General features: G+C 35.2%; 3 protein-coding genes across 3 annotated transcripts; 2 read left to right on the top strand and 1 right to left on the bottom strand.

The window, feature by feature from the left end:
* Nucleotides 1–1,800: 1,800 nt before the first annotated feature.
* On the top strand, nt 1,801–12,344 carry LOC116291909 (neural cell adhesion molecule 2). Its single transcript, XM_031699143.2, has 5 exons — nt 1,801–2,089; nt 2,237–2,635; nt 7,196–7,486; nt 7,957–8,259; nt 8,903–12,344. Exons 1-5 carry the CDS (start codon nt 2,017–2,019, stop codon nt 9,001–9,003), a joined length of 1,167 nt encoding a protein of 388 aa, XP_031555003.2. The 5' UTR covers nt 1,801–2,016; the 3' UTR covers nt 9,004–12,344.
* Nucleotides 12,345–12,549: 205 nt separating this feature from the next.
* Nucleotides 12,550–17,257, bottom strand: LOC116291908 (target of EGR1 protein 1-like). The gene is made up of 7 exons (XM_031699142.2): nt 17,075–17,257; nt 16,808–16,848; nt 15,743–16,085; nt 15,254–15,516; nt 14,495–14,651; nt 13,948–14,080; nt 12,550–13,408 (listed from the first exon to the last, which is right to left on the bottom strand). The coding sequence occupies exons 1-7, from the start codon at nt 17,186–17,188 to the stop codon at nt 12,996–12,998; spliced, it is 1,464 nt and encodes a 487-aa protein (XP_031555002.2). The 5' UTR covers nt 17,189–17,257; the 3' UTR covers nt 12,550–12,995.
* Nucleotides 17,258–19,225: 1,968 nt separating this feature from the next.
* LOC116291925 (uncharacterized) lies at nt 19,226–23,800 on the top strand. Its single transcript, XM_089030469.1, has 4 exons — nt 19,226–19,257; nt 19,368–19,483; nt 21,898–22,221; nt 23,393–23,800. The coding sequence occupies exons 2-4, from the start codon at nt 19,375–19,377 to the stop codon at nt 23,632–23,634; spliced, it is 675 nt and encodes a 224-aa protein (XP_088886595.1). The 5' UTR covers nt 19,226–19,257; nt 19,368–19,374; the 3' UTR covers nt 23,635–23,800.
* Nucleotides 23,801–24,530: the final 730 nt, after the last annotated feature.

Here is a 24,530-nt window from a genome sequence, read left to right on the forward strand (position 1 = left end):
ACGCTTGCATCTGTCAATGCATGGGGTATTCAGCCTTCAGTTCACTGATCTCAGTTGCATTTACTGAAACTGAAAAAAATTAACCCGCACAACAAACTGAAGCTTAAAATATCCATAGATAATAATCTTCATGCAAGATATTTCAAGCCTTATGAATATTCTCAAACGAAAGGAATTCAAAGGAAAGCCTTTCCAACTATTTTGGGAGCATTTTATTAGCAAAAAGGATGTATTTGTATTCATATAACCAAGATGGAGGGAAGAATTTAGAAAGCTGCGTGGCTTCATACTTCCCACCAGTTATGGACGCGTCTGCCAAAATGGCGGGAAGGTTTTACGAAACTGGTTGAAAATGCACTGGAATGTAATCTTCATTCCCAGATAAACAGCAGATAAGCACATATTAGGAACATTTTTGAAAAATTCAATTCTCTTAAACTGAAATTTTATTAAATAACTCGAGGGAAGACGGGGGGAAATATCAGCATGAAAACTTACTAGTTTTAAGGTTTTTTTTTTACTTTTATGATGAAAATAATTATTAGACGCTGAAATGTAGACTTGTGAAATAAAATATTAACGAAGATGTCGGTAATGCTTTCACTTTTTAATGGATTTTAGTTTAAGTTATTGCCTATTAAGTTAATTACCAAAATATAGTCATTTGAATGCAAGACTTCTTTTTTAAAAGCTAGCGAAATCATGTTCGCTACTTTGGCGTTTATTAGGAGAAAATATGATTACAAAAGAACTTAGGTTTACGATTTGGCAGCCAATAATTGCTTAAATAAAAAGGTAATAATATTTATGAACATTTAGGAAGCAAATTCCTGCAGGGACTGTTTTTCGATTCAGTTCGGAGAATTTAATTTAAGTCGCCATGCCAGGGTTCTACCGCCGCAGGAATAACGCCTTCTTCTATTTTGGATTTTGACGTTTAATTTTCTTAAGATATAGTGATTTATTTTATAGAAAAAGTTTGATTTTTTTTCTTTGTCATTTTATCTGCGAGTGAAGTCATAAGGAATCGCTAAATTCTCTTTATTACATGCTATCATATTTAGATCATTGACTAACACCAATGAAGACTTGCTAAATGATATCCCGCAACTCTGGAAATTTTCTATATGATAAACAATACCCTAGTACAAGTAATAAAAGGCAGGGCCTTTGAAGTCTCACTACAAAAAGGCCGAGGAAAATGAAATTTTATAGCCGTGGTATGCTTATCAGTTTGTTGAGGAAATCTGTGGGGGCTTAGACGAAGATATGTTCAAACTAGTACCCGATAAAATGATTTTAATGACCAGATTGTTTGTTTTGCCCAATGAAGCGAGTTTCAAAACAGCCCATCACGTGAAACGGGTCATTTATCAAGAGCGAAAGAAAGCCTTCAAACAGTCGGAAAAATGCAGGAGTGAACATTGTAAACTTTCTAAGTGATAATCTACAGCTGAGAAATGCTTCAGATCATATTTCTGAGTCGTTTTACACCTCGAGGACTTGCGGGAAAATTTTTTAGTACATAGTCAACAAAGAGAGTACAGACAGGAAACCAGGTCGAGAATTTAGGTCAATATTGCACTGCACGACATAAAAAATTAATCCAGGTTTTTCATTTTAGAAATAAATGGATTAAACTTGGTACCGAAACCAAAGAAATATTAAAATCGGTTTTAAAAAACAACGCTTAAAAAATCCGATTTATTTTTGGTTCCTCGGAGTTAGATTTGGCGGCAAATTTTTTTAATAGCATTACGTAATGGTCACGTGATGATATTTTTATTGCTAATAAAGTTGGCCCCAACAAGCCCAGGCAGCTGAATTATTACCGGTATAAAGGAGAACAAAGAAGATCTACGATCTCACAAATATTCAATATTCGCCCAAATATAACATTCGCAAGCCACGGTAACTACTGTGACTGTCATTCAAGGCATGTGAGTACGAGGGTATAAACCCGATCTTGTCATACGGAGAGCAAGTTGTTGTGTTCTTCACCGCATTAGGTTTTTGATGAGTAAGCGGCTCGCGATGTTTCTCCCTCGGACTGGAATTACGCTGTTTCTGACCTCGTATCTGGTGACCGGTGAGTCTTATTTCCTTACATCATACCAAGAATTACATTTACTCATAGCAAAAGAATTTCAAATCCTCTCTCTATCTCTCTCATCCTTATTTCCCTAAAATTATTATTTTCCTATTTATTATATATTCTTTATTTTTATACGTGTAGTTTGTGGCTCAGAGGTCAAGGAAAAATTATTCACAACCGTACCGAAAAATAAAGAAAGTTTTGTTGGTGATTCTGTCGTATTTCACTGGGATTACAAAAAAGATCTGGAAAAAATCGTACAAGCAGTACACTTCGGGATTCTCAGCAACTCGAGCGATTCGAAAGGGACCCCAAAAGAAGTAACTCTTCTCTTGAAACAGCCTAACAATGTGGTCCGCTTAAACACTAAAGAACCAAAATTCAAAGAGTTGATTAAGCGCACAAAACTTATCGAAGGCAAGAGAGCAAGTTTTAGAATTGAGAACGTTAGAGTGAATGACACTGGGAGATATTTTTGTATGCTAAAGAAGAAAGCTGAATTCAAGACGTACACAGAGTACGTGGATCTTAAAGTCGTTGGTGAGTAAATTAAATATTATCATGTCGTGATGCCGTTTTTAAATCATAAAATCTAGAACTATTAGAGAATAATAACCCAAGAAAATTCCATTTTTAATTAGACAGAGGATATTTTGATCACGTAGCTAGCAAAATACAATTATTTCCTGCTTTCGATAGCCGAGTGGAATCCATGCGTTTCATCCGAAAATATATTCCCAGAAGTTATGTTCTATACTCATGACAATAAGAACGTGTCAATAATTATTCCATGCGTTTAAATACGTGGCTTATATTTGTGTTAGGCAGTTTACACAAAACATTTTAGGATCGATTCGAAATATTTTGGTGCATATTGGACATAATTTTTCCGCAAGCAGTCCTTAACACCTGCTTAAATGAAGGCATGTGTAGTATAAGCGTCATTGATATACTCTGCAAGTTGCCATTAGTGGCACCTTTGAGCGCGTGCTTTACGAAAGCCACGCTTTTTATACCAGCGTCTCGTTACTTTTAGAAGTCGATTGTTCATCGAGTCTAACACGTTTTTACTCTTTGTTTATTCGGTTTTACCTGAGTGATTTTCAAAGGGATAAGTATTTTCATTTGTTTATACAACGACAGCGATTAGCATATACAGGGAAGACATTCTTGTACAGCTGGATAGCGTGCACGGCTCGATCATACAAAATGTGATAATCAAATCGTTACTGTAAGACTTACTCTTAAAAATTATTTCCTTCAAAAAGTAAAACACTGACACTGTTTTTTTTTTTTTTTTTTTGCTTTTCGCTGCCGGTTCTTTAGAAAACCGCAGAAAAAGCCCAACCTCTTTTAAAAAAAGATCAAATGAAGAGCTGTTTTGACAGCAGTGCAAAGCGGTTTTCGCGGTAACTTCTCGTTGATTGAAATCCGATTTCCTTTCGTAAAAACTAGTGTCTTTCTGGCCTTATCAACCCTTGTGAATTAAAATAACCTCAAATTAAGCCACAAAGTTCTATGATTATTTCCCGACAAACTAGTGAGGTATTGGCATAACTGAAGGCCATAAAAATAAGGCGAGCCGTTTTTTGCATAGAAAAATTGATGTCAAACACGAGGTCATGAACTACAGATAATTGCCCAGCTTATATCTTCAGCTCCGGCTTTGCAGCTTTCAAAAGATACTACTGCTAGCTTGCACTTAACTCCGAGGGGGTAACATTATGGTAGCTTTGCTAACGGGGTTTTGTCGGGGGATAGTCCAATATTAGGCTATTCTTGAACACTTAATTAGCGATATGTTTTTATGCCAGCTGTAATATTCGTAATCTATCTTTTCTAATTGAAAATCGTTATTAGTAGGCACGCCATTACTATCTCACCGTTGTCAACGGCCTCGTTAATTGAGTTCGCAAACAATCTTATCTCGATGGGGTTTAGCACAAGACCAAAGGAACATTCAAGGGTAATCTTGTTGTCTTAGTGTTTCAGTTAATTGAACAGGCAATCTGGAGATGGGAGTGACTTACATTACGCAAAGCAACTTCCCAAAATATGCCTGAGAAATCACAGTCATGAATCGATAATCACCTTGGAAATTTGGTAATTTGTCCATATATCATTGAGCATGTCCAACTGCATGCAAGCTTTATAACAATGACATATCTGTTTTGAAAGACCGTCTGACTGCTTGAATTACAACCCTGAGAGCTTCAGTTATATGTCTGACGTATCAAAACTGAAATTTTCCTTATTTACTTCTGCAGGCCCAGAATACTCTAGCATAGAACTGAGAAAACGTTTAACAAGAAATTATTTAAAATTTGTTAAGAAGAAAATGAAATTAGATTGGAAATTTGTAGTTACAAAGTTGACATTCCTCCCCCTCTGTTTCCCACTCATTAAATGAATAATCCAAATATAGATATTGTGAGAAGTTTAACTTGACAAAAACCTCCAAATAAAAAAAAAACACCACAATCTTTGAAAAATTTGGTAAGAAATATTACCTGTATTTACATTAATTATGCAGTGTTCAAAACCAGGTACAAAACCTGCTCCGAAACTCTCAACAAGAGGTTTCCCTCGTTATGAGACAAATTCAAGTCATTCCATGGGAAACAAGTTTATGTACTACAAGCTAAAATATGATTCTGCGGTTAGCGCTAAAAATAAGTATCAATCTTTAAAATATGAATTTATGCCAGATGCTGTCTGAATTAACATGTAGCTAACTTTATCTCAGCATTGCTGATGTAAAAGTGACATGCATATACCCCTAGCTCAAATTCAAATTCTCCTTTTCTCTTCTTGGATACTGCAAAATACTAAGAATTAAAAATATATGCTAATAAAAAAATATCTCAAAAGTTTTTTGCTTAAAGTAGAATATTTTCTTGCGTTAACTTCATACTTTAAGGTTTGTTTTAGGAATTCATCAGAAGAAGAAAAAAACGGGTCTGTTTTGTCACTTAATTCTATTCCATTGACAGGTGTGGAAATATTCCAACATTTTGGTCAATAAAAATGATTGTTCTATTGACAGTTAGGTTCCAAATACCAAAAGTAGTGTGTCAGAAATGAATGCGAAGGTAAACAAAAGGGTGAAAATAAAAATAAGCAAACAAATTGGCTCAAAATAAGAAAAAAATTAGAAAGAATTCCTACATGAAGAGATGTTACGACAAGTGAATATAGTAAAAGGTAAATAAATATGTGAAAGTGAAAGAAAAATAAAGAAACAGTTCAAAATAAAGAGAAATAAGATTAATTCCTATAATAATGAGAAAAAATTAAGAAATTATGAGCAGCATATCCAAAAATAAAATAATCATGTTATAAAAATTCATTTAATTATTTGTTTTTTAAATCCATATTAAGACATTTTCTAAGATTTTGGAAATTTAGTATTTTTCATGAGTAATGGGTATTTTAATAATAATAAATAATAATAATATGTATAACGCGCATATTTCATGTGGATATGTTCATATGCGCAGAAATTAACTATGTCATTCAATTAAAAAAATTGGATAAAAAGAAATATAAATATAACATAATATAGTATAGTATATAATAAAATAAATATATAAAATAAATAAGATAAAATATAGTATATAGTAATAAAGATGTATAAAATTCTAAGTATGTCTTAACAAGCGATTTAAATTTCCTGATACACAGTTAATTCCTGATTTCAACAGGAAGAGCGTTCCACAGTTTAGGGGCCGCAGATTGAAAAGCCCTGTCACCTAACGTTTTTATTTTATTTTTATTTTAGCATTAAGTAGTTGTAAAATGATGAATGGAACATCGTGAATTATTTAAAACATCAATTAAAATCTATTCAAGATAATTGCCTATTCATGTTATGCAATATCTCTGGAATTCTATAGAAATAGGGTTTATTTTGGGACACAGGATGTAAATTAATGCAAATATAAAATACATATACTTTCTAGATAACTAAAATTGAATAAAATATTTAAAAAACATAAATAAATTTAGATAGCTTAAGGATCTGATTTGGTAAATACTTAACATTAAAAGTTCTTCAGAAATTTTGTTTTATTTTTTCAATATATTGGAAATGTAGGTTAAAAAGTATGAAATTGAAGAAAGATAAGATGCACATTAAAAATCTTTTTAATAACGCCTACACATATTATATTCTATGTTAAGCTCTTAACAGGAGAAAAATTTAAAGAATCAAAATCAAACCTGAATTGAATTTGAAAAGAATTTTACAATTCAAAAATATCATTTCAGCAATAAACATCAATATTCAGTTTTAATATTTTTGGTTTAATTTTTTAATTAATCGTTTTGAACCTTATTTTTAATCAAGAAAAATATATTAAATTATAATATTAATTCATTCTTTAAGAAAATAAATTGTGCTTTTAGTGAATATTAAAGAAAGTGCTAGCGTAAACAAGATTAAGAAAGGGTCTTTTGAGTATACGTAAATATTCCATTTTCTTGTCATAAGAAATGTTTTAAAAGGAGAAAACAGTGATTGTGTTTCTTCTCATTTTTCAATCAAAATTTTTCATTAAAGACATAGCCACCATGTCTAGGACTCTTATGAAGATATTAGCACTGTATTGGTAAAGGCATTTATCTTCATTAGCAATACTTCATAGGTTTTTGGCAGGATGTTTATAACAGCCCAACTTCAGAGTCTTAGGAAATCTAAAATAATCTACAATGTTGTGAATATTGAATGGATATACAATGTTGTCATGCTCACTGTTGGTGGTAATAAAGAATTTGTAGACCTTCTTAGTTTCCTTCTTATGTAAAACCAATAAAATGGCCCCTGAGTAATTCTTTTCCATTAGCTTCCCTAGGAAATGTTTCCAAGCATTCAGCTGTAAACCATAAATTCTTTAAATTAAAATGATTATAATTGTTCTACACTGACTAGTGACTGAATAGCATTGTGTTGAAGTTGGAAAATAAATTCAAAGCATTTTCACATGTATGAGAGGCTAGTCAGTAGCTAGTCAGTGCTGAACTATAGTTATTCAAATTGGTCATCATAATTTGATTTGGTGTGTAGAAAGTCAATAATTAATGAAAAATGATTCCTTACAGATTTGCAGATTGATGAGGAGGCTTCTACAAGTAGATCACAAAGAGAGTCATGGAAAAACCTGAAGATATCTCTAGTTTGCATGGTCAGAGTGGTCAAGGATGAACCTGTCACTTTTACATGGCTGCGACAGCCCAATAACCAGACTTTAAGCCGTGGCATGCACATTGATACCCGAACAGAGAGTGTATTAACCATTATAACATCTTCAGATTATCATTTTACAACTTATACTTGTGTTGCCAAGACTAAAAGGACAACAAAGATGCATAATTTAGTGGTGAAAAGATTATGTAAGTAAAGATCTAAAAATATCTTACTAATAGGATTGATACCACTACCAATAGATCAAATTGAAATTTTTTTGAGGGAGGAGGAAAACCGTAGAACCTGGAGAAAAACCCTCGAAGCACAAGAGAGAACCAACAAACAACTCTACTCACATACAACACTGAGTCTGGGAAACAAACCTGGGTTACATTGATGAGAGGTGGCCATTAGCACTGCACACCAACCACACTGTATTTGCATTAGTAATACTTTAATGCACAGGTTTTTGCATGTTAAACTGATACATTCTGATGCGAAGCCGGCTTGTTTTACCAAATGAGTCGTGTAAAGTTCTTTTGGAGGCAAAAAGACTGTGCATAGAAGAATGCAAATATTTTTTAAAGTGGTCATACTTTCATGTGTCGTGCTTAAATGCTTGGATGTTTCATTGCTGAAGTATTACCAATTCATGCTTTTAACTGCACTCCCCCAGATGGACCAGGGTCACCATTAAATCTACAACAGCAATATATCTTTGACAAAGAAAGAGGAGAGTCCTTCCACAAGGTCTATTGGCAGGCTCCCAAAAATAATGGTGGTGCTAAAGTTACAGAATACATTGTAGAGTATAAACCCCGTGGCATCGACTGGAAAAAAGCAACAAGGGTCTTGACGAAAAAGACAATGTATGACAGATTTAAACTTAAAGAAGGTAAACTTTATGATGTGAGAGTGTTGGCCAGAAACAAGGTGGACGAAGGAAAATACTCAAACGTGGTGGAAATAAAACTTCGTGGTAAGAACTGTTTTGTTTTGCCATCCAGCACTCGGCAACATTCTATTGGTTTGACTTATTGAAGGCATACTGTATTAATTTTATCTTGTCAGATGAGCACACTAAGGCCCTGTCCACACGTATCCGGAAATGTTTGTGTCTGTATCTACAAATTTTACGAAAACGGATATGTGTGGATGGTGAAAACATTTTCGTATCCGCAAATTATTTTTTGTAGATACAAAAATTTCCGGATATGTGTAGACGGGTCCTAAGTATCATTAATAATCATAACTGCCACCATCTCCATTATCATCAGCACCTTCATCAAAAGTACCGTCATCGCCATCACCATCACTATCATCAACATCACCATAAACATGAAAATCTTACCATTACCATACCCGATAATTTATCATCATTACAATCATCATTTATCATCATGCATGATCATCACAATGTATCATTACCATCATTACAGTACTATATCATGCTCTATCATTAATCAACACCATGTATCATCATCATTAGTATCATCTAATCATCCATCATTATCATCACCATTGGCGTCACTTGTTGTTATCTTCCTCCTCCTTATCAGCAGCAGCTTCATAATATCTTTAGTTGAAAGATGGTTAGTAAGTTTTTGAAATTCATCCTACAGGTGGGTACCCCTCAACAGGTGCAAGATCTAACTCATCAAACATACACTATCTAACATGGTGGACGTGCCTACTTAGCTTTACTCTTCTAGTAACAAAGTAACCTAAGATGGTGACAATAACAAATCAGTCAGCTCCTCTTAGGAACATACTCCTGTCGTACCAAGAAAGAGACTTATGAAGAGAGGACTCATAATCCAAAATAGAGATGCATAACTATTCTGTTGTCATGGACACACAAATGGAAATTGATTGACAATATAGCATCGCCGCCTGGATAAGTGAGTTAATATTAAAATTAATTAAAGTTTGCTGTTATCAATAAGTTAAAAACTAGAATATTAATATATAATTAAGAAAAATAGTTGGAAGAGTTTTTCCAAATTTTGAAAATTAATGACAAATATATTTTTATTTTGTCGCATAGTGTTATATTCATACATATTATCTTGCAGCAAATATAATTAGCGAGATGTTTTTTATTATTATTACTGAATTCTTGCAATTCTATTTTAAAAGAATTTAAAAAATTAAAAGCGAGTTTGAGTTCCAAATAGATACAAGTTTGTTAAGATAATAGAATATTTAGTTAAGGAGTTTTTTTATGCAATTGAACATTTTCGTCTTTTTTACGAAATTAATATTGTTTTCTTTGATGTTTGTGGTGTCGAAATTTTGCCCTACATGTGATATCAATTTTGGAAATCGCACTTGACAACAAGTGCCCTACCTCTACACTACCCTTGTTTCAGTTTAATCTAGACCCTTTAAATAAATCCCACTATGCCTTATTTTCTGCGTTTGGTGTTAAATTTATTCTTTTTAAATTTTTGTTATGAAACTGAAAATAATCAATTTGATGTGAAAATTTATAATATTGAAAAATTGATAAATTTGATGTCAAAGGTGAAAAATAAAGTATTATTGGGATATTATTAAAAGAACCTATAAATTAATTTATTGATGACATGCAATAATGGATCATGTGACCCTTACTCTTTAAAAAAATCAAACATTTAAAACAACTGCTTCGTAGTTAGACTTAGATGGTATTACAGCTTTTTAAATTCAAATGGTTTAGTTATTTAAGAGTTACATTTGATACCGTGTGTCCATCATATAAATCCCAGATGATTAATATTTATTATTATCAATACATAATATTTATGATCAAGCTTAATTTTTCATTATGAAATCTCTGCGGTATTTTTTAGATCAAAGTTTAGTTAGATCGAGAAGAAAGGATGAGCTGATTTTTGTGATTTTGAAGTCATTAGAAATATAACAAAATGAAAGTGATTTTATAGATTAAAAAAAAAAACTAGTCAAAAATAATCAGTACAAATAATGTATCGAGAGACTTATACGATTGCAGATCTAGAAAATATCCATACCTCCCCCATAGAGGGGGATTGTGATTTCCTAAGGGTGGGGAGGGTCTAAGGAGGGTATAATGTGTAGTTCTAGAAAATACCATACTTCCCCCATGGAGGGGGATAGAAATTTTACGAGGGGTGAAAATGATCAAACATTCTATCATGACTAGAACCTATTTCCTACTATGATCATAATACTAGAAGTAAAGAGAAATGTATATATTAAGATTCTTACATAATGTAGTCCTATTGTAGATGTTGAAGTTCATAGATACTGTGTAGCAATTACTCTGATTGACTTGTGAAGTAATACATTAAAAGTATATTAGTAAAAATACACAGGTGATTATTGAAAATCACGTGCGCTGATTGGTCGAGGAACTCACACTATCACACGATAATCACCTCCAGCGATAATCCAAAATGCCGGCCAGCCGCTTTGTTGCTGTTACCAGGGAAAAATGCCTTTTATCTTCTTTCTTTTCTATCTTTTTTTGAAAGAATCACCTGTGTATTTATACTAAAACAATTATTTGCCTCAGCCTCAGTGAATATTGGAGAATATTTACCTCGCCGCTAGAAGACTCACGTCTCGGTAAATATTCCCTGATATTCACTTCGCCTTCAGTGAATAATTGTTAAATAGTATGCCAATTTCAAAAAAGGTTGTGGCAGCCACAGGATAAAGTAATGTAAAGGGGATAGCTGATATATCATTCTGAGACCAAAATAAATTATGGGTATATACATCAGATCTAAACACAAATAAAAGAAGGGTTTAAAATGGCTTTGTCAATACTCCTTTTTATAGTTCCATTCAGTGACCACGAATAATAGTTCCAAGCCGAGGCTGGAATTTCCGCGCATAGCAAAACTACAGTTTATCATGCGCAGTAACTCCAGCCTCGGCTGGGAACTATTGTTCGTGGTCACTGAATGGAACTGTAAAATGGAGTATTACCACTACACTGAATATCTCCATAACTTTCCATGATGTTGTCACATTGCTAACCTCATATATATGACTCGGTAGTCCCATAAACTTGAGCACATTCATAAAATCAGCTTCAGTGCAACCGTTGCAAATTTGATTAGTCAGGAATGTTGGCACTAATGATATGCTGCCGTATATTTCTATGTAGTGATTCTTATTGTAGTCCACAGATAGACAGACCATAGAAGATGCCGATATCATTTGAAGCATTTTTCTAGTGCATTATTTTCTTGGTTCTAAAAACATTTAGCTTTGCTTGGAAATTCCAAAAAAATCCGGCTGACTGTCTGAGTACTTAATAAGGCTTTGGTTTATAACATAGCTTCTGATTTATGTCAAAGCCGGATGTAGTAAATAAAAAATAAAATGTACAATGCTGTCATGGTTTTAGAGTTACTGTATGTGGTTCCATAATACAGTCGAACCTCTATTAAGCGGTCACCCACGGGACTTAGCCAAGTGACCGCTTAATAGAGGTTGACCGCTTGATAGAGGTTTTACTTATTTAGGCCACATTTTGTAGAAAATTAACAAAAGAGTGCATAATTGATCACGAAATGTACATTTTATTCTTAGAAAACAGTAACACTAGAAAATAGAGCAATAAAGTGCAAAATTGCTCACTCAAAATATTTTTTTTCGTCGCAAACTGTAGAACAACATTGCATGACTACGTACGTACAATACAGTGGTTTGTTCTTGCTATAAAAAATCATGATTTGTTTAAGTTACAGTACAGTATTATGAAAAAAACTCAGTTATGGTTGTTTGTAATTTAGGGGCAGACAACTTAAGTTCATGAAACATGTCGTTCACTTTGCTAAGCGCTAGCGACAGCTCTTCGTGACCATGGAATTGCGCGAAGTGGAAATTGGCCGAAACAAACTGGCTAGTGCTGCGGATTTGCTTTATATACAGTGACGTAGAATACGAACATCTGTTATTGAAGTTATGCTATCTAAACAACTGTTAAGAGAATGTTGACATGTTTTATGTATTTGGTGTCATAATACATCAATGTGTAACCAGTAGGTGACCGCTTAATAAAGGTGAAATACAATGCAAGTTTACAAATTGGTACGTTGATATGGTGACCACGTCCGCTTAATAGAGGTGACCGCTTAATAGGGGTCAAGTTTACAGTATACATGAGAGAGAAAATTCGGGACTTTAGTAAGTGACCGTTGAATAGAGGGTGACCGCTTAATAGAGTGCCGCTTAATAGAGGTTCGACTGTATAACAATAATCTATTATAGGCCCCCCACCCCACCCCTTGCCACAAAGGAGGACTGACCCCAAAGTTAGGCGTTCTACAGCTTTCGCCATTTTTCTTAGTGTAGAATAGGCATAAAAGAAATAAAAAATTGGGTTACCAGATTTTATTTTACAGTATTCATAAAAAGTCTGAATACACATGAAGAGGCTGACATGATGCATGTTGAAGGTTTAGGAAATTGGGATTTTGGGGTGTAGTAATCAGTTGATTATGTAATGCTCACATAAGGATTAAAGATCGCATCTCATACCAACACATTAATGATCACGGTGGAAGAACGTCTTCCTATTCTCTACTAGTGTAAGTTAGTACTCGAGGCGTGCCAGTACGAGTCTCGGAGCCATATATGCGAGTTATAATGCAGCAGGAAACATTACCCTAGGCCTACAAAAACACTATTTTCAAAGCTCAGCTGGGGAAAAAATTCCCATTATGTTTCATTCATTTACTATTCACAAACATATTGTCTTAATAGTTTCATTTTTTGAGAATGAGTTATTGACGGCTTAGAGAAATGGCTTTGTGATATTGTCAGTGGCACCTCCTTACCACTTAAACTAATCTTATTTCCCCAGCCACAATGAGCTACGCCCTTGACACCAAGCTTGACCAGGTATGTCGCCAGACAATAACCTGTCATAAATGCATCAATGCCAGCTCTATGTCCACTGCCAACGGCTGCAGCATTCTTATTTGAATTGTTATTAAGATTAATAGGACTTTCGCAACTAGTACATGGCTCGTTACCAAGAGAATTTTCTATCGTACCTGTACTTACTGTATTTTCAAAATTCTCTGTTAAATTGCTGTTCGCTTCCTGTTCTGAACTTTCTTTACTTTTAGAGTTACTGACTTCTTCACCTACAGATAAATTATATAGCATTTCAGTATGGAGTAATTAATCTTGGGCTTCCTGTGGAAAAGGACACAGGCAGCCCATAACAGAATTTCAAAAACCACAGGAAACCCAATATGTATTTAGTTATTGATTTTAAGTAAATCTAAAAAATACAATTCAATTTAAAACTTAAGATGAAATATTATAGTACTTATTTCAATAAGTTGGATAATAGTATCCCTACCCCCCTCCCATGTGTAAGGCAAATGTTGCCCCTTCCCTCCCCCCTTGGTAGTTGCAAGCTGCATGCTGAGATTTGACTTTTTACTGCTGTCATTCAAAAATAATCAGCCTGTACCCTTTATGTTCTTGACTGGTGGCAGTTAGGGGTGCTGGTGGAATTTAATGGGGGGGGGGGGGGGGGGGGGGGGAAGGCAACTAACCAGCCCCCCACCCCCCTCCCCATGCCCCTAAAAAATTAATGGTCCCTAAAAACCAATTTCACAACAAGTCATTGAAATGTCTGAGTTTGCAGAACATAGAAAACTGCAGTAAAAGGTACCTGTAGGTGGTGCTTTTCTTTTCCTGTTCTTTCGTTTTCTTTTGGAAGATTGAGATTTCTCCCCCTTGTCCAGAATGTGGTCAATATCATGGGACAGATGGCACTCGGCTCCTCTTTGACAAAAACCATGTGCCTAAATATAGTAATTATTGATACTATATCACTAATGTCTAGGCAAATCTAAAACCCACTTAATACAGACACCCAGTAGAAGTGCAGGGCTTAAAATATCGTCCAATCAATTGCTGGTCATGATCACAGGCCAAATTAGTTTTAGCTTAGTCATGCCTTTTTCCTGTCTAAACGTTACTGGTCAAAATGACCAGCAAGGCAAAGATTTAACTGGACAAGTCCCAGTTGTGGCTGGACATTGTTCAATTTCCAACCATTATTTTAAGCCCTGAAACTTAAAAACTGACACCCAGTTGATCAAGACACCCAGTAATGTGAATATATTGACACCCAGTGACACGTCAATACTGACACACACTTTTAGAGACACCAACTAAAGATGTCAATAAGTTAGGTCATAATATCAAGTACTTACAGCATATATATCACAGACTTGGATATTGTCATCTGTTTCTGTTGCCTTAGCGTTACAGCACAAATATTCCACCCAGGGGTCACATGACGCTACGTCAGTGAACTCTACTGATATATGTTTTTGTGATGATTCCTTCCAGCTGGTGTTTTGACGCTGACTGAAGAAGAATATAAACAAAAGGGTTATTTAATTATCATGTTATACCATGCCGCATAACATCTTGTTGCATCCCTCTCCTGTCACAACATGGGTTATTTAATTATCATGTTATACCATGCCACATAATATCTTGTTGCATCCCTCTCCTGTCACGTCACAACATGTCTCATGTCAACCTATTTCATGTCACATACACAAGCCTGCAAATTAGCACAGGACATGTGTCCGGTAAATTAGTAGTTTTGACTGTTAAATGTTCATTCTGGCCAGACCAGATTAGGCCAAACAAAAAAATAAGTGTGTTTCCTGTTGCATGAGAAAAATAATTGGGGTCGGTAGGCCAGACTTTTTTTTACTGATACAACAGTGGAAATGAGCTTCTTGGGAACTCTGTAGCGCATTTGGGAATAAAAAAATATCAGGGTCAGCAAAAATCGGCAAGAAAATTAGGGTTGTCGCCCAACAGGAAACACACTTATTTGTTCGTTTGGCCTTATCAATTGCCAGAGTCAGAATACTACATGTGAAAAGTGAATCCAATAATTGGAAAGGACAGTAACAGTCCAACAAGTGTTTATTTCCCAACCCATTTTTTCATACCATTTTCTAAAGATGTAACCCAAGTATGAAGCAGGTTCTCGTAACCAAAATTCTGCCACATATTTTGTATCGAGTACCCCAGCAGGAAACATCTCAAACACATCAGAAGTGAACACATCCAGCTTATCAGGAAGATCATTGTAGAAGTTTTGATATAAGAACACTAAGTCTAGCAGGCCATTGTGGAGTACAACTGGTTTGTTCGCTAATAGAATGTGGGAGAAAATGTTTCTCATTGTGAGGCTGGTGAAGTCCGGTGGCTCCTAAAAGAAATATAACAAACATATGAAATATAGTTTTAGTATTTTTCATTTCATCATAATAATTTATTCATTTATGCCTGCTTTTGGTCTATTTCAGATCTCGGACCAACAACGTTTTTCAAAATAGGTGTATACATTGCATATGTAAGAAGAGAGGAGAGGAGAGGAGAGGAGAGGAGAGGAGAGGAGAGGAGAGGAGAGGAGAGGGGAGGAGATAACCTCTTACCTTATCAATTCCTCTATGGTAAGAAATTCCCTTTGAAAACTGTTTATTAAAATCAAATCCATGCTGAATTAGAAACTGTAGTGAGCCTGGCTCAACAACAAATTCCTGACTACAAAGAACACTCAAATTGAATGTCCGAACTTTGTAATCTACCACCACAGAATCACTGGATCTGCTTTTGTCATGGTAACTTGGAGTATTACTTTGATCATGTGCCATAGTACTTTCAGAATGTCCAGATGCTATGGTGCTTGGATTTTCTTTGAAACATGATATTCCAACTGTCAGAATGGCTCTAGACTTGGCTACCTCTATGAGGTTTTTATAGCGGTCGTCTATCGATCTAAAACAATCATTATTAAAGGCATTAGATTGTTATCATTATGAGAAAGGAACTCACTCTGGAAAGGATGGAAAACAATAGGGGCCAGGAAAGATGGAAGTAGGGATGGAAGGAAGAGAGGAAGGGAGAAAGGGAAGGAAAAAAGGCAGAAGAGAAGGAAGAGAGGGAGAGAGGGAAGGAAAAAAGGAAAAAAGGAAAAAAGGAAAGATACAAAAAAATAATTGATGGTTTTCACAGACACCATGTTGGATGAATTTAACCAAAAGATTTATCATTAGTATATGTAATAGGACTCCATGCTGTCCGATTAAGAAATAATTGGACAAGGAAAATTCTGAGGACTGGCAAAATTGGATGAGGCTGTAGGCCGAGTCCAATTTGGCAGTCAGAGGAATTTTTCGAGTCTAATTATTTCTTGATTGGGCAGCATGAAATCCCATTATCTATTAATTATATAGCTGCCTAATTAATCCCATATCAACAAGACCTGTCCAATTAAGAAAATAATTGGACAGTTACCTATATGGGATTAATGAGAAGCTGTATAATTAGTCTCTGTAATTATATCATCCAACATAGCCACCGTGCTTTTGTTATTTCATTCTCTTGGGAGTGATTGAAAACCAGCAATAATAGGAAGGAAGAAAGGAAGGAATGAATAAATGAAAGAAAGAAGGAATACTTGTTTAGTAAGAAATGAAAAGCAATAAAAGTTTCCATACTTTGCCATCAGTTTCTTCCTCTCGCCAAGTCCACTCAGTTCCTAAAAACCAAGTATTTAAACAAACAGAAATCTTATATCATCTGTACTGTGTAGCGAGAAGCTGCATAAAATAATACAAAAATTTCAAACCAAAACAATTTTTTTTTGTTTGAAACTATTTAAGTTTAAATAATCCCAGAGACTAAAACTATGATTGATGTTGTAAGGGAACAGTAATTCAAAAACAATTCAACAAAAGAATGTGGATTTTAACGGCGTTTCTTACAGTGTCTAGTGCGATGAAACTGGCTCCACGAATAGCTTCACGAAAACCTGGCCATACTTGCTGAATATTGTCTTTATGAACGTCTACTACAGGTACACGAACGTATTTTTCCATAACAGAGCTAAAATATATATAAAAACCTCAAATAATTGAGCGCAGATACGTCTTTAGGACGAAGTTTTGGATCCCTCTTCAAAACTAGCGCGAAAAGCAGTCTAAGCCAGGCGTTATTCGACATAGGAGAAAAACTGAGCCCTAATTTAATTGCAAAACCGCTTACTATGGGATACCTGTGGTACAAATTTCAAAGTTTAGGGACGGTTCGGGGACTTTGGGTAGACGGTTGTTGCATTACATTATACCAGAAAAAATGTTTTAAAAATACTGAAAAACCAAGTGCCAGCAATAACTAAGGAGAAAAAAACGAAAACCGAACAAGACAAAAAAACCAAAAAAAAAAAAAACCAAAAAAAAAACCAAAAATTTAATTGGAAAAAAACAGAAAAAGGAAAAAACAAATTCAAAAAACAAAACAAAAAGTCACGGTGGGATTTAAACCTAAGTTCAAAAAAAGTAAAACATCGAAAAAATCGATTCAACTTTGCCATACCCCCGAGACATCCGCAGAGCTGAGGCGGCGTATGGACTTCGGACCTGACGGCGATTAAATCCTTCTGCCCTTGGGTGTACGAATTACGCAAGAAAATGTTCTAGCCGAAGCATCAGGGGAGAGACCAGCCGGCCCCCAGACCATATCGGCTGATCCCTTGCATCTCTGCCACGCACGGAATCGGTTGAAAATATAATGTTAAAAAGTCTTGTCTATTCGGTGCATTGTTTTCACGGCTATTGTTATGCTGATTCACCCTGGAACCTTGGCCCAGTGGAAAAAACTTGGGCATCGAAGATACAGAGTCAAGCCCGTCTGAGGAGAGTTAGTACCTGGATGGGTGACCTAAACATTATACCTACTCGAGCTTTTGTTCATTTTTTTTTTTTTTTTTTTTCTTTTTCTTACTTTTGCTGTTCATTTTGAATTTGAAAATAGTAGTAAGCAGAATAGATGTGGAATAAAAATTTTACTCAGTTCTTTTGAGTTCAGTTTATTCAATTTTATCTTGCACTAGTTGATCCTTTTTAGGGGAGGGGAGGGAAGGAAAACAATTGTGACTCGTCAGCGCACTGAAACTTCAAGAATTTTTCAATTTCATTTTATTAATTTATATTTTTATAAATAGTTTTAAAACCAACATTCAAAAATAGTCACTCCTAAGCTTAATAGTGTAACATCTTAAGTTCTTGACCTTCAAGCAGAAAAACAAAAGAACAATTCATTATTTAAAAAATGACTTGAAAAGTTGAAAGACCGCGTATGAAATTCCTAGTTAGAACACCTTCAAACAAGGTAGATATAAACTTTTTTGACCGTAATCTTCCCTCTTTATGAAAAATTCCTGAAGTTTCACAGTGCGTAGACGATCTTCCACTATTAAGCTTAGGAGTGACTCTTTTTGAAAGTAGCTTTTAAAAGAAGTTATATGACGTTTGAATCGCTTGAAATCAAAAAGCGCTTTTATGGTCTTTTTTCCCCTCTCGTCCAAGCTCAGTTAACCGACAGGATTCGTAGAATTTATCACTTATTTTATTTCATATTTGGTTAGTTTTTAATTTTATATACTGAATTTCTTTCGACTCCAAGGAATAGTTAGTGAATTATTTTCGAAATCAATAATCAAATGGAAAACCCGATAACTGGTACTTGCCCAGTTATATCTCTCAGGTATTTCCGTAATGGGCTACTAATATTGTGTCTCAGTGTTTCGATAGCAAAGTTTTTTTCCCCTACAGACACACTTATATCAGTAACTCTGGCGGGCACTATTACAAGGAATTAGAAAATCAGGATGTCCAGATTAGGAAAACGATGACAAAAACGCATAAGTGTGATCCTTTATCGCTATTTCTTTAAGCAGCTTGTAAAAACAGGTCTTTAAAAATCACAACAATTGACCACCATGTTGCTTTAACCAGGGTTAATACAAAAGACTATTGAAATGAATGGAGGATTTACCGGGAAAGCACCAAAAACCTTGAATTATTGATAACCATGGACGTATAAAGAACGGCCAGGCTGGTCATTGTGTTAGTCCAGTGTTCACTTTACAAGACACATCGACGTTACGGTAAGCTGCTCTCAACGTTATGTTCACTGAACCTTGTGACTCTTATCAATGAAACTGGATATCAGCTTCACAAGCTACAAGCTCATTACTTCTTTTTGCTATCTCTATAGGTGAACCATGGAGTCTAGGACTGTGTTTGTAACGGCGGTTGTAGCACTCTTTTTAGCTGTAACTTTGGTTTATTCGTTTCCTGACAAATCGTTGAAAACAAGAGAGAAATATCAAGGTTTGTTGCATTCTTATTTCCGGCCATTTCAATTTGTATTTTCTACGCTAAAGAGCTAGATATATATATAGTTCATAAACTGAATTATTTTAAGATATTTTGTAAGAAAAATTTTAAGGAATTTGGAGCAAAATGTAGAACAAAAGTTTTCTTTTGTTCTACATTTTCGCCGCTCGCTTTTCGATAAAATTTACGCAAATCTCCAAAACTTTTCAAAACCGTATTCAATCAGTGAAAAGCAACGTTCATCGAAAAACTACTTTCATAAATGAAAACTACACAACTCAATACTTTAAACATCATTCATCCTTTTCAAATAATAGCATTTTTGTAAATAGAAATTTCGAGAGAAAAAAACTACGTACAAGCAAACACCCCTCACGTTCTTTGCATATATAATGAGCCTGTGTAACCTAGCTTTCCGGGTGGGTCATTGTCTCTAACGTGAAGTAAAAACTTTGCAATATTAATTGACGAATTTCTTTGTACTTCGAAAAGTTTGTTTACATTTGAGAAGTCATGTTTTTTTTGGTAAATGCGACGTGGAAGAATAAGAAAGTAGTTCTTCATTAAACAATTCGGATAGAATGTTTCGAAAAGGATATTTCGATTTTACGAACTAAATTCTTAGAATTAAGAAACTACCTATTTGTTGACTAAGACTTGATTTTGCATTTTTGTTAATTTTAAACGTTAAAGAGCAGAATAAACTAAAGACATGGTAAACTTTGCTTTTTTTGCATGAATTTGGAACTGGCGATCAAAGTAGCTGGCTCAAACGTTTTATATTATTAATGACAACTGCTTTTCTTAATAGATTTTCAATATATTTTAATGATTAATTTGGTAAAATACTTGCCGAACGAAAAATCAAGTTTTACCAGTTTAACTGAAGAAGAAAAAATACTAATAGTAGTGAGTTTAGTAAAGATCTGTGTTCGTAAACGAAAGATGGATCCAAAATGCATGAATATATTTTCTATAACAAACCAGCCTTCTATAACAAAACCGTTGATCGACACAAAAAAAAGTTTAGTGGACGGATAATAGAGGTGAGGTGGTCGCCTTTGAGAGGTGATCACTCCGAGAAGCCGTTCGACGATGATCTCATATAGGCTAGTTTTCGACGAAACTTTTGGTCTTCAACGTTGAGGAATGCCATTTGGAACTTACGAGCAGGAAGATCGACCGTAGGTAATTATGGAAAATTTCTTCTTTTTGCAAACTAAATTGAAACCACTTAACTATTGATTGGACGAAGGTTTTTAAAAACTGTCTGTTCATTAAAATGAATTTTGTGTCACTGAGTTTTGGAATCTATAGGAACGAGTTCAATTGTAGGTTTAATGCATGTGTCTGTATTGTTGCTAATATATTTGTATACTAACCCAGTAATCGCATTTAACATTTTTCTCATAATTAATTTATATCTCCATTGAAATGATAAATTGTAATTTTTTCAAACAAGTTGTCGTGTTGATAAATTATAGATTTAGTTTTTTTACATTAAAAAATAAGTTAGTAATAATTAATGAAGATAAATTAAAAACTTTTCTAGATCTTGATTCGATGATGCATTTAACCTCGCTTTCTGATCCTTTTGATGGTTTGCAACCATTCCCAAGAGAATTAAACAACAAAAGACACGGCGGCCATGCTGGAGGATCAATAACAAAAGAATTTATTGACAATTCTTTTGTTAAGTTCCTCCAACATGGCCGCCGTGAAAACCATCAATTTATTTTAACAATAAATAACTAAACTAAAAAAGTTTGAATTAAAATTGAATATTAATGCTATAAATTTAAATGATATAAATATACATTTAATAAATTTGTAACTTATAAATTAGATTAATTTTAGGTTAAAAGTGGCGGGGAGGGATTAACAGCTCGATTGCAGGATGAACTAATAAGTTTCGTGTCATGTAAAGGCCTGGTTGCCTTTCAAGACGGCGTAAATAAGAAAATGTAACCGGCTTTCGTATAGACATCTTGCATTGATTTCCTAGAGGAATTGTTCTGGGGGACAAAATAATGGGCTGTCTTTTCTTATGCAAAAAGATTCATTGCCTTGTACCCCAGAACAAATCATCTGGGGACTGAGTTCAAGGGGTATATTGAAACTGAAATATGTTGTTTTAAGATTTTATGTTTTTCTTGTCAATGTTTTGATGATTATTGAATTCTTATATTATTTAGGGTTTGTTCAAAGGAATGTCAGCTTGCTTGTATGAAGAAATATCTTACTTTCAATGATGTTATTTTATTATTTTATCGATAAAAAGCGCTGTTTTAACTTGGGAAATGAGAGATTCAAACTCAAATTATGTAAGAATATGAAGAATATTACGTCATAGTTATTACTATTTATTAGTTATTATTGGAGAATTAATAGGTATTAATTTATTTCAGCTTTGTTAAAGAGAAGCGCGAATCCATGTCCACCTGGTTGCCCGGGCTCATGTGCGCCTGCTTGTACAGCGGTCTGTTGTGCACCACCACCACCCCCACCGCTACCACCATTACCGCCACCACTTCCACCACCACCCCCTCCCCCACCAGGACCACCTGGACCAGACGGACCAATGGGAATGCCTGGACCTCAAGGACCCGATGGACCTAAGGGACCACCAGGACCACCAGGACTTCCAGGACCACCGGGTATACCCGGATACCCAGGAGCCCCTGCCGGACCCCCTGGACGAGATGGCCCTATGGGACCTCCTGGACCGTCTGGTAACCAAGGACCTCCCGGAGACATGGGTTCTATGGGACCAAGTGGTTTATTCGGGGGTGTAGGACAACATCTAGGATAAACAGGGAACTTATCGAGTAGGTGCTGTGAGAGACTTGGGACACTATCAACATGGTACAAGAGAAGTCACGGAATGAATGTGTATATAAACCTTGAAGTACACTGAAATCTCTCGTTTGAGGTTTTTGCTTGAATCACAACTTGAATCACAATCTTTCATACGAATATAGACGAATGTCTCAAATTTCTTAATGAATATTATACGAAATATGAAGTAGTTACTACAATGAATAATATGTTATAATACAGAGTTTATTAGAGCAGAGATTAGAAGTATTTAGCTCATTTTTTATTGTGAGAATTCACACAAAACCAACTTTTATAAGTTTTGATGAGAATTCAAGAAAACAGTTTAGTAGAAAAAAACTAGTACAAAATATACACGTTGTGCATTAGAAGATACAAAATTCTTTCTCCGGTTTTAATAGAATTAAATTGAATGTAACGCAACTGTTATTCAGTAACAAGTGAAGATATTTTTAAATAAAATTCCTTTAGAAAATTCGTGTGTGGTTTCTCTTGACAAAATCCCCTATTGCTCCGAGCGAATATCGATTTGAATTGCCGGAAACGCGCGCTGCGCATTATTACAAAATGGCGGGAAAATGGCTGTTTTTTGTCAACAGCGGCAGATTTTCAAAATTTTCCAAAAAATAAGAAAATAACTTAACAAAACTTCCAATAAAACGATTTCTTGCATTGTAATATTTCTGATGATTAATATTTTTGAAGTATATTCAGTGCTTGTTTAGTTCTGTTTGGATAACTTTTGGGGAGTTTTTAGAATTCAGAAAGATCGAAATATCTTTGATTTCGGGAACAAGTACGTGCCGAAAATAATCTATATAACAAATATTACAGACTTTTTTTTTTATCTTAAAAAATATCTTAAAGATAATAAACATGCTACATGTATATATAAATACAAAATATATATTGATACTTTGCTCTAAAATTTAAAAATGATTTTTTACGTTTATTTGTTTATTGTTTATTTTATCACAGAGAGAGAAACAAGATATGTCCCCGTAGGTGAACCATCTATTTCTAACTACTACGCCGATCTACCCTACGATCCCCGACAGCCCCCAGGCCCACCGGGACCTGACGGGCCTCCAGGACTACCCGGCCCACAAGGACCAAAGGGACCTCCAGGACCACCAGGAGCACCGGGAAACATAGGCGCTTGGGGATGGAAAGGATATCCAGGGAATCCAGCGGGACCTCCGGGAGCTCCAGGGCCTCCAGGACCCCCGGGACCTCAAGGACATAAGGGCCCTCAGGGAGTTCAGGGCTCCGCTGGTGGTGCGGGAGGCGCTGGCAGAAGACGATGATCATGATGCACTTATTCATAACTATTCAATATTTTGATAAAAGTTAAAAAAAAGAAAACATTTCTGTACTATCTTTTGCAATTTTTTAGATATCTGGTTGAAAGAATGTTAAGCTAAAAAATTTTGGCGCCCTTTTTTAAAGTTTTGTTATATTGTTCATTTTGCTCAATAAAATTTTGCTCAATAAAACAGACAAACGAAACCTTTTAATTAAAGCCTGAAACAATTAACCTCTGGCCACTGAACTAAGTCAGGGCATGGCTAACTCATAGATCAAACCTTGAAACAACCTCTCTGGGCTGATCCAAGTCAGGGCATGGCTAACTCACAGACCAAACCCTGAAACAAGAAGTTAAGGGCGGATCCAGGGTTTTTTTGAAGGGGGGGTCTCACGGGTAAATTTTGTGGGCAAAGGAATCCCAGTCGCATTTTTACCATAGGAAGACCATTTGACCTCAGGAATGACAGGGGGGTCGCGACCCCCCCGACCCTCCCCCTGGATCCGCCCTTGAACAACCTCTGGGCTGATCAAAGTCAGGGCATGGCTACCTCACAGATGAAACCCTGAATCAACCTCTGGGCTGATCCAAGTCAGGGCATGGCTAACTCACAGATTGAACCCTGAATCAATTCAACCTCTGGGCTGATCAAAGTCAGGGCATGGCTAACTCACAGATCAAACCCTGAAACAACCTCTGGGCTGATCTAAGTCAGGGCATAGCTAACTTACAGATCAAACCCTGAAACAACCCCTGGTCTGATCTAAGTCAGGGCTGGCATGGCTAACTCGAATTGGAATTTAGCTTGTTAGCTTCTGAGAAGGAAGGAACTATTAAATAATATCGGGACCAGAAATGCTACGAATTAGCCACATCGAAGAATTCATGGAGGGAATA

The sequence above is a fragment of the Actinia tenebrosa genome, unplaced genomic scaffold, assembly GCF_029948245.1.
Source record: "Actinia tenebrosa isolate PJP-AT-01 unplaced genomic scaffold, QUT_ActTen_1.0 PGA_scaffold15__27_contigs__length_11533743, whole genome shotgun sequence".
NCBI lineage: Eukaryota > Metazoa > Cnidaria > Anthozoa > Actiniaria > Actiniidae > Actinia > Actinia tenebrosa.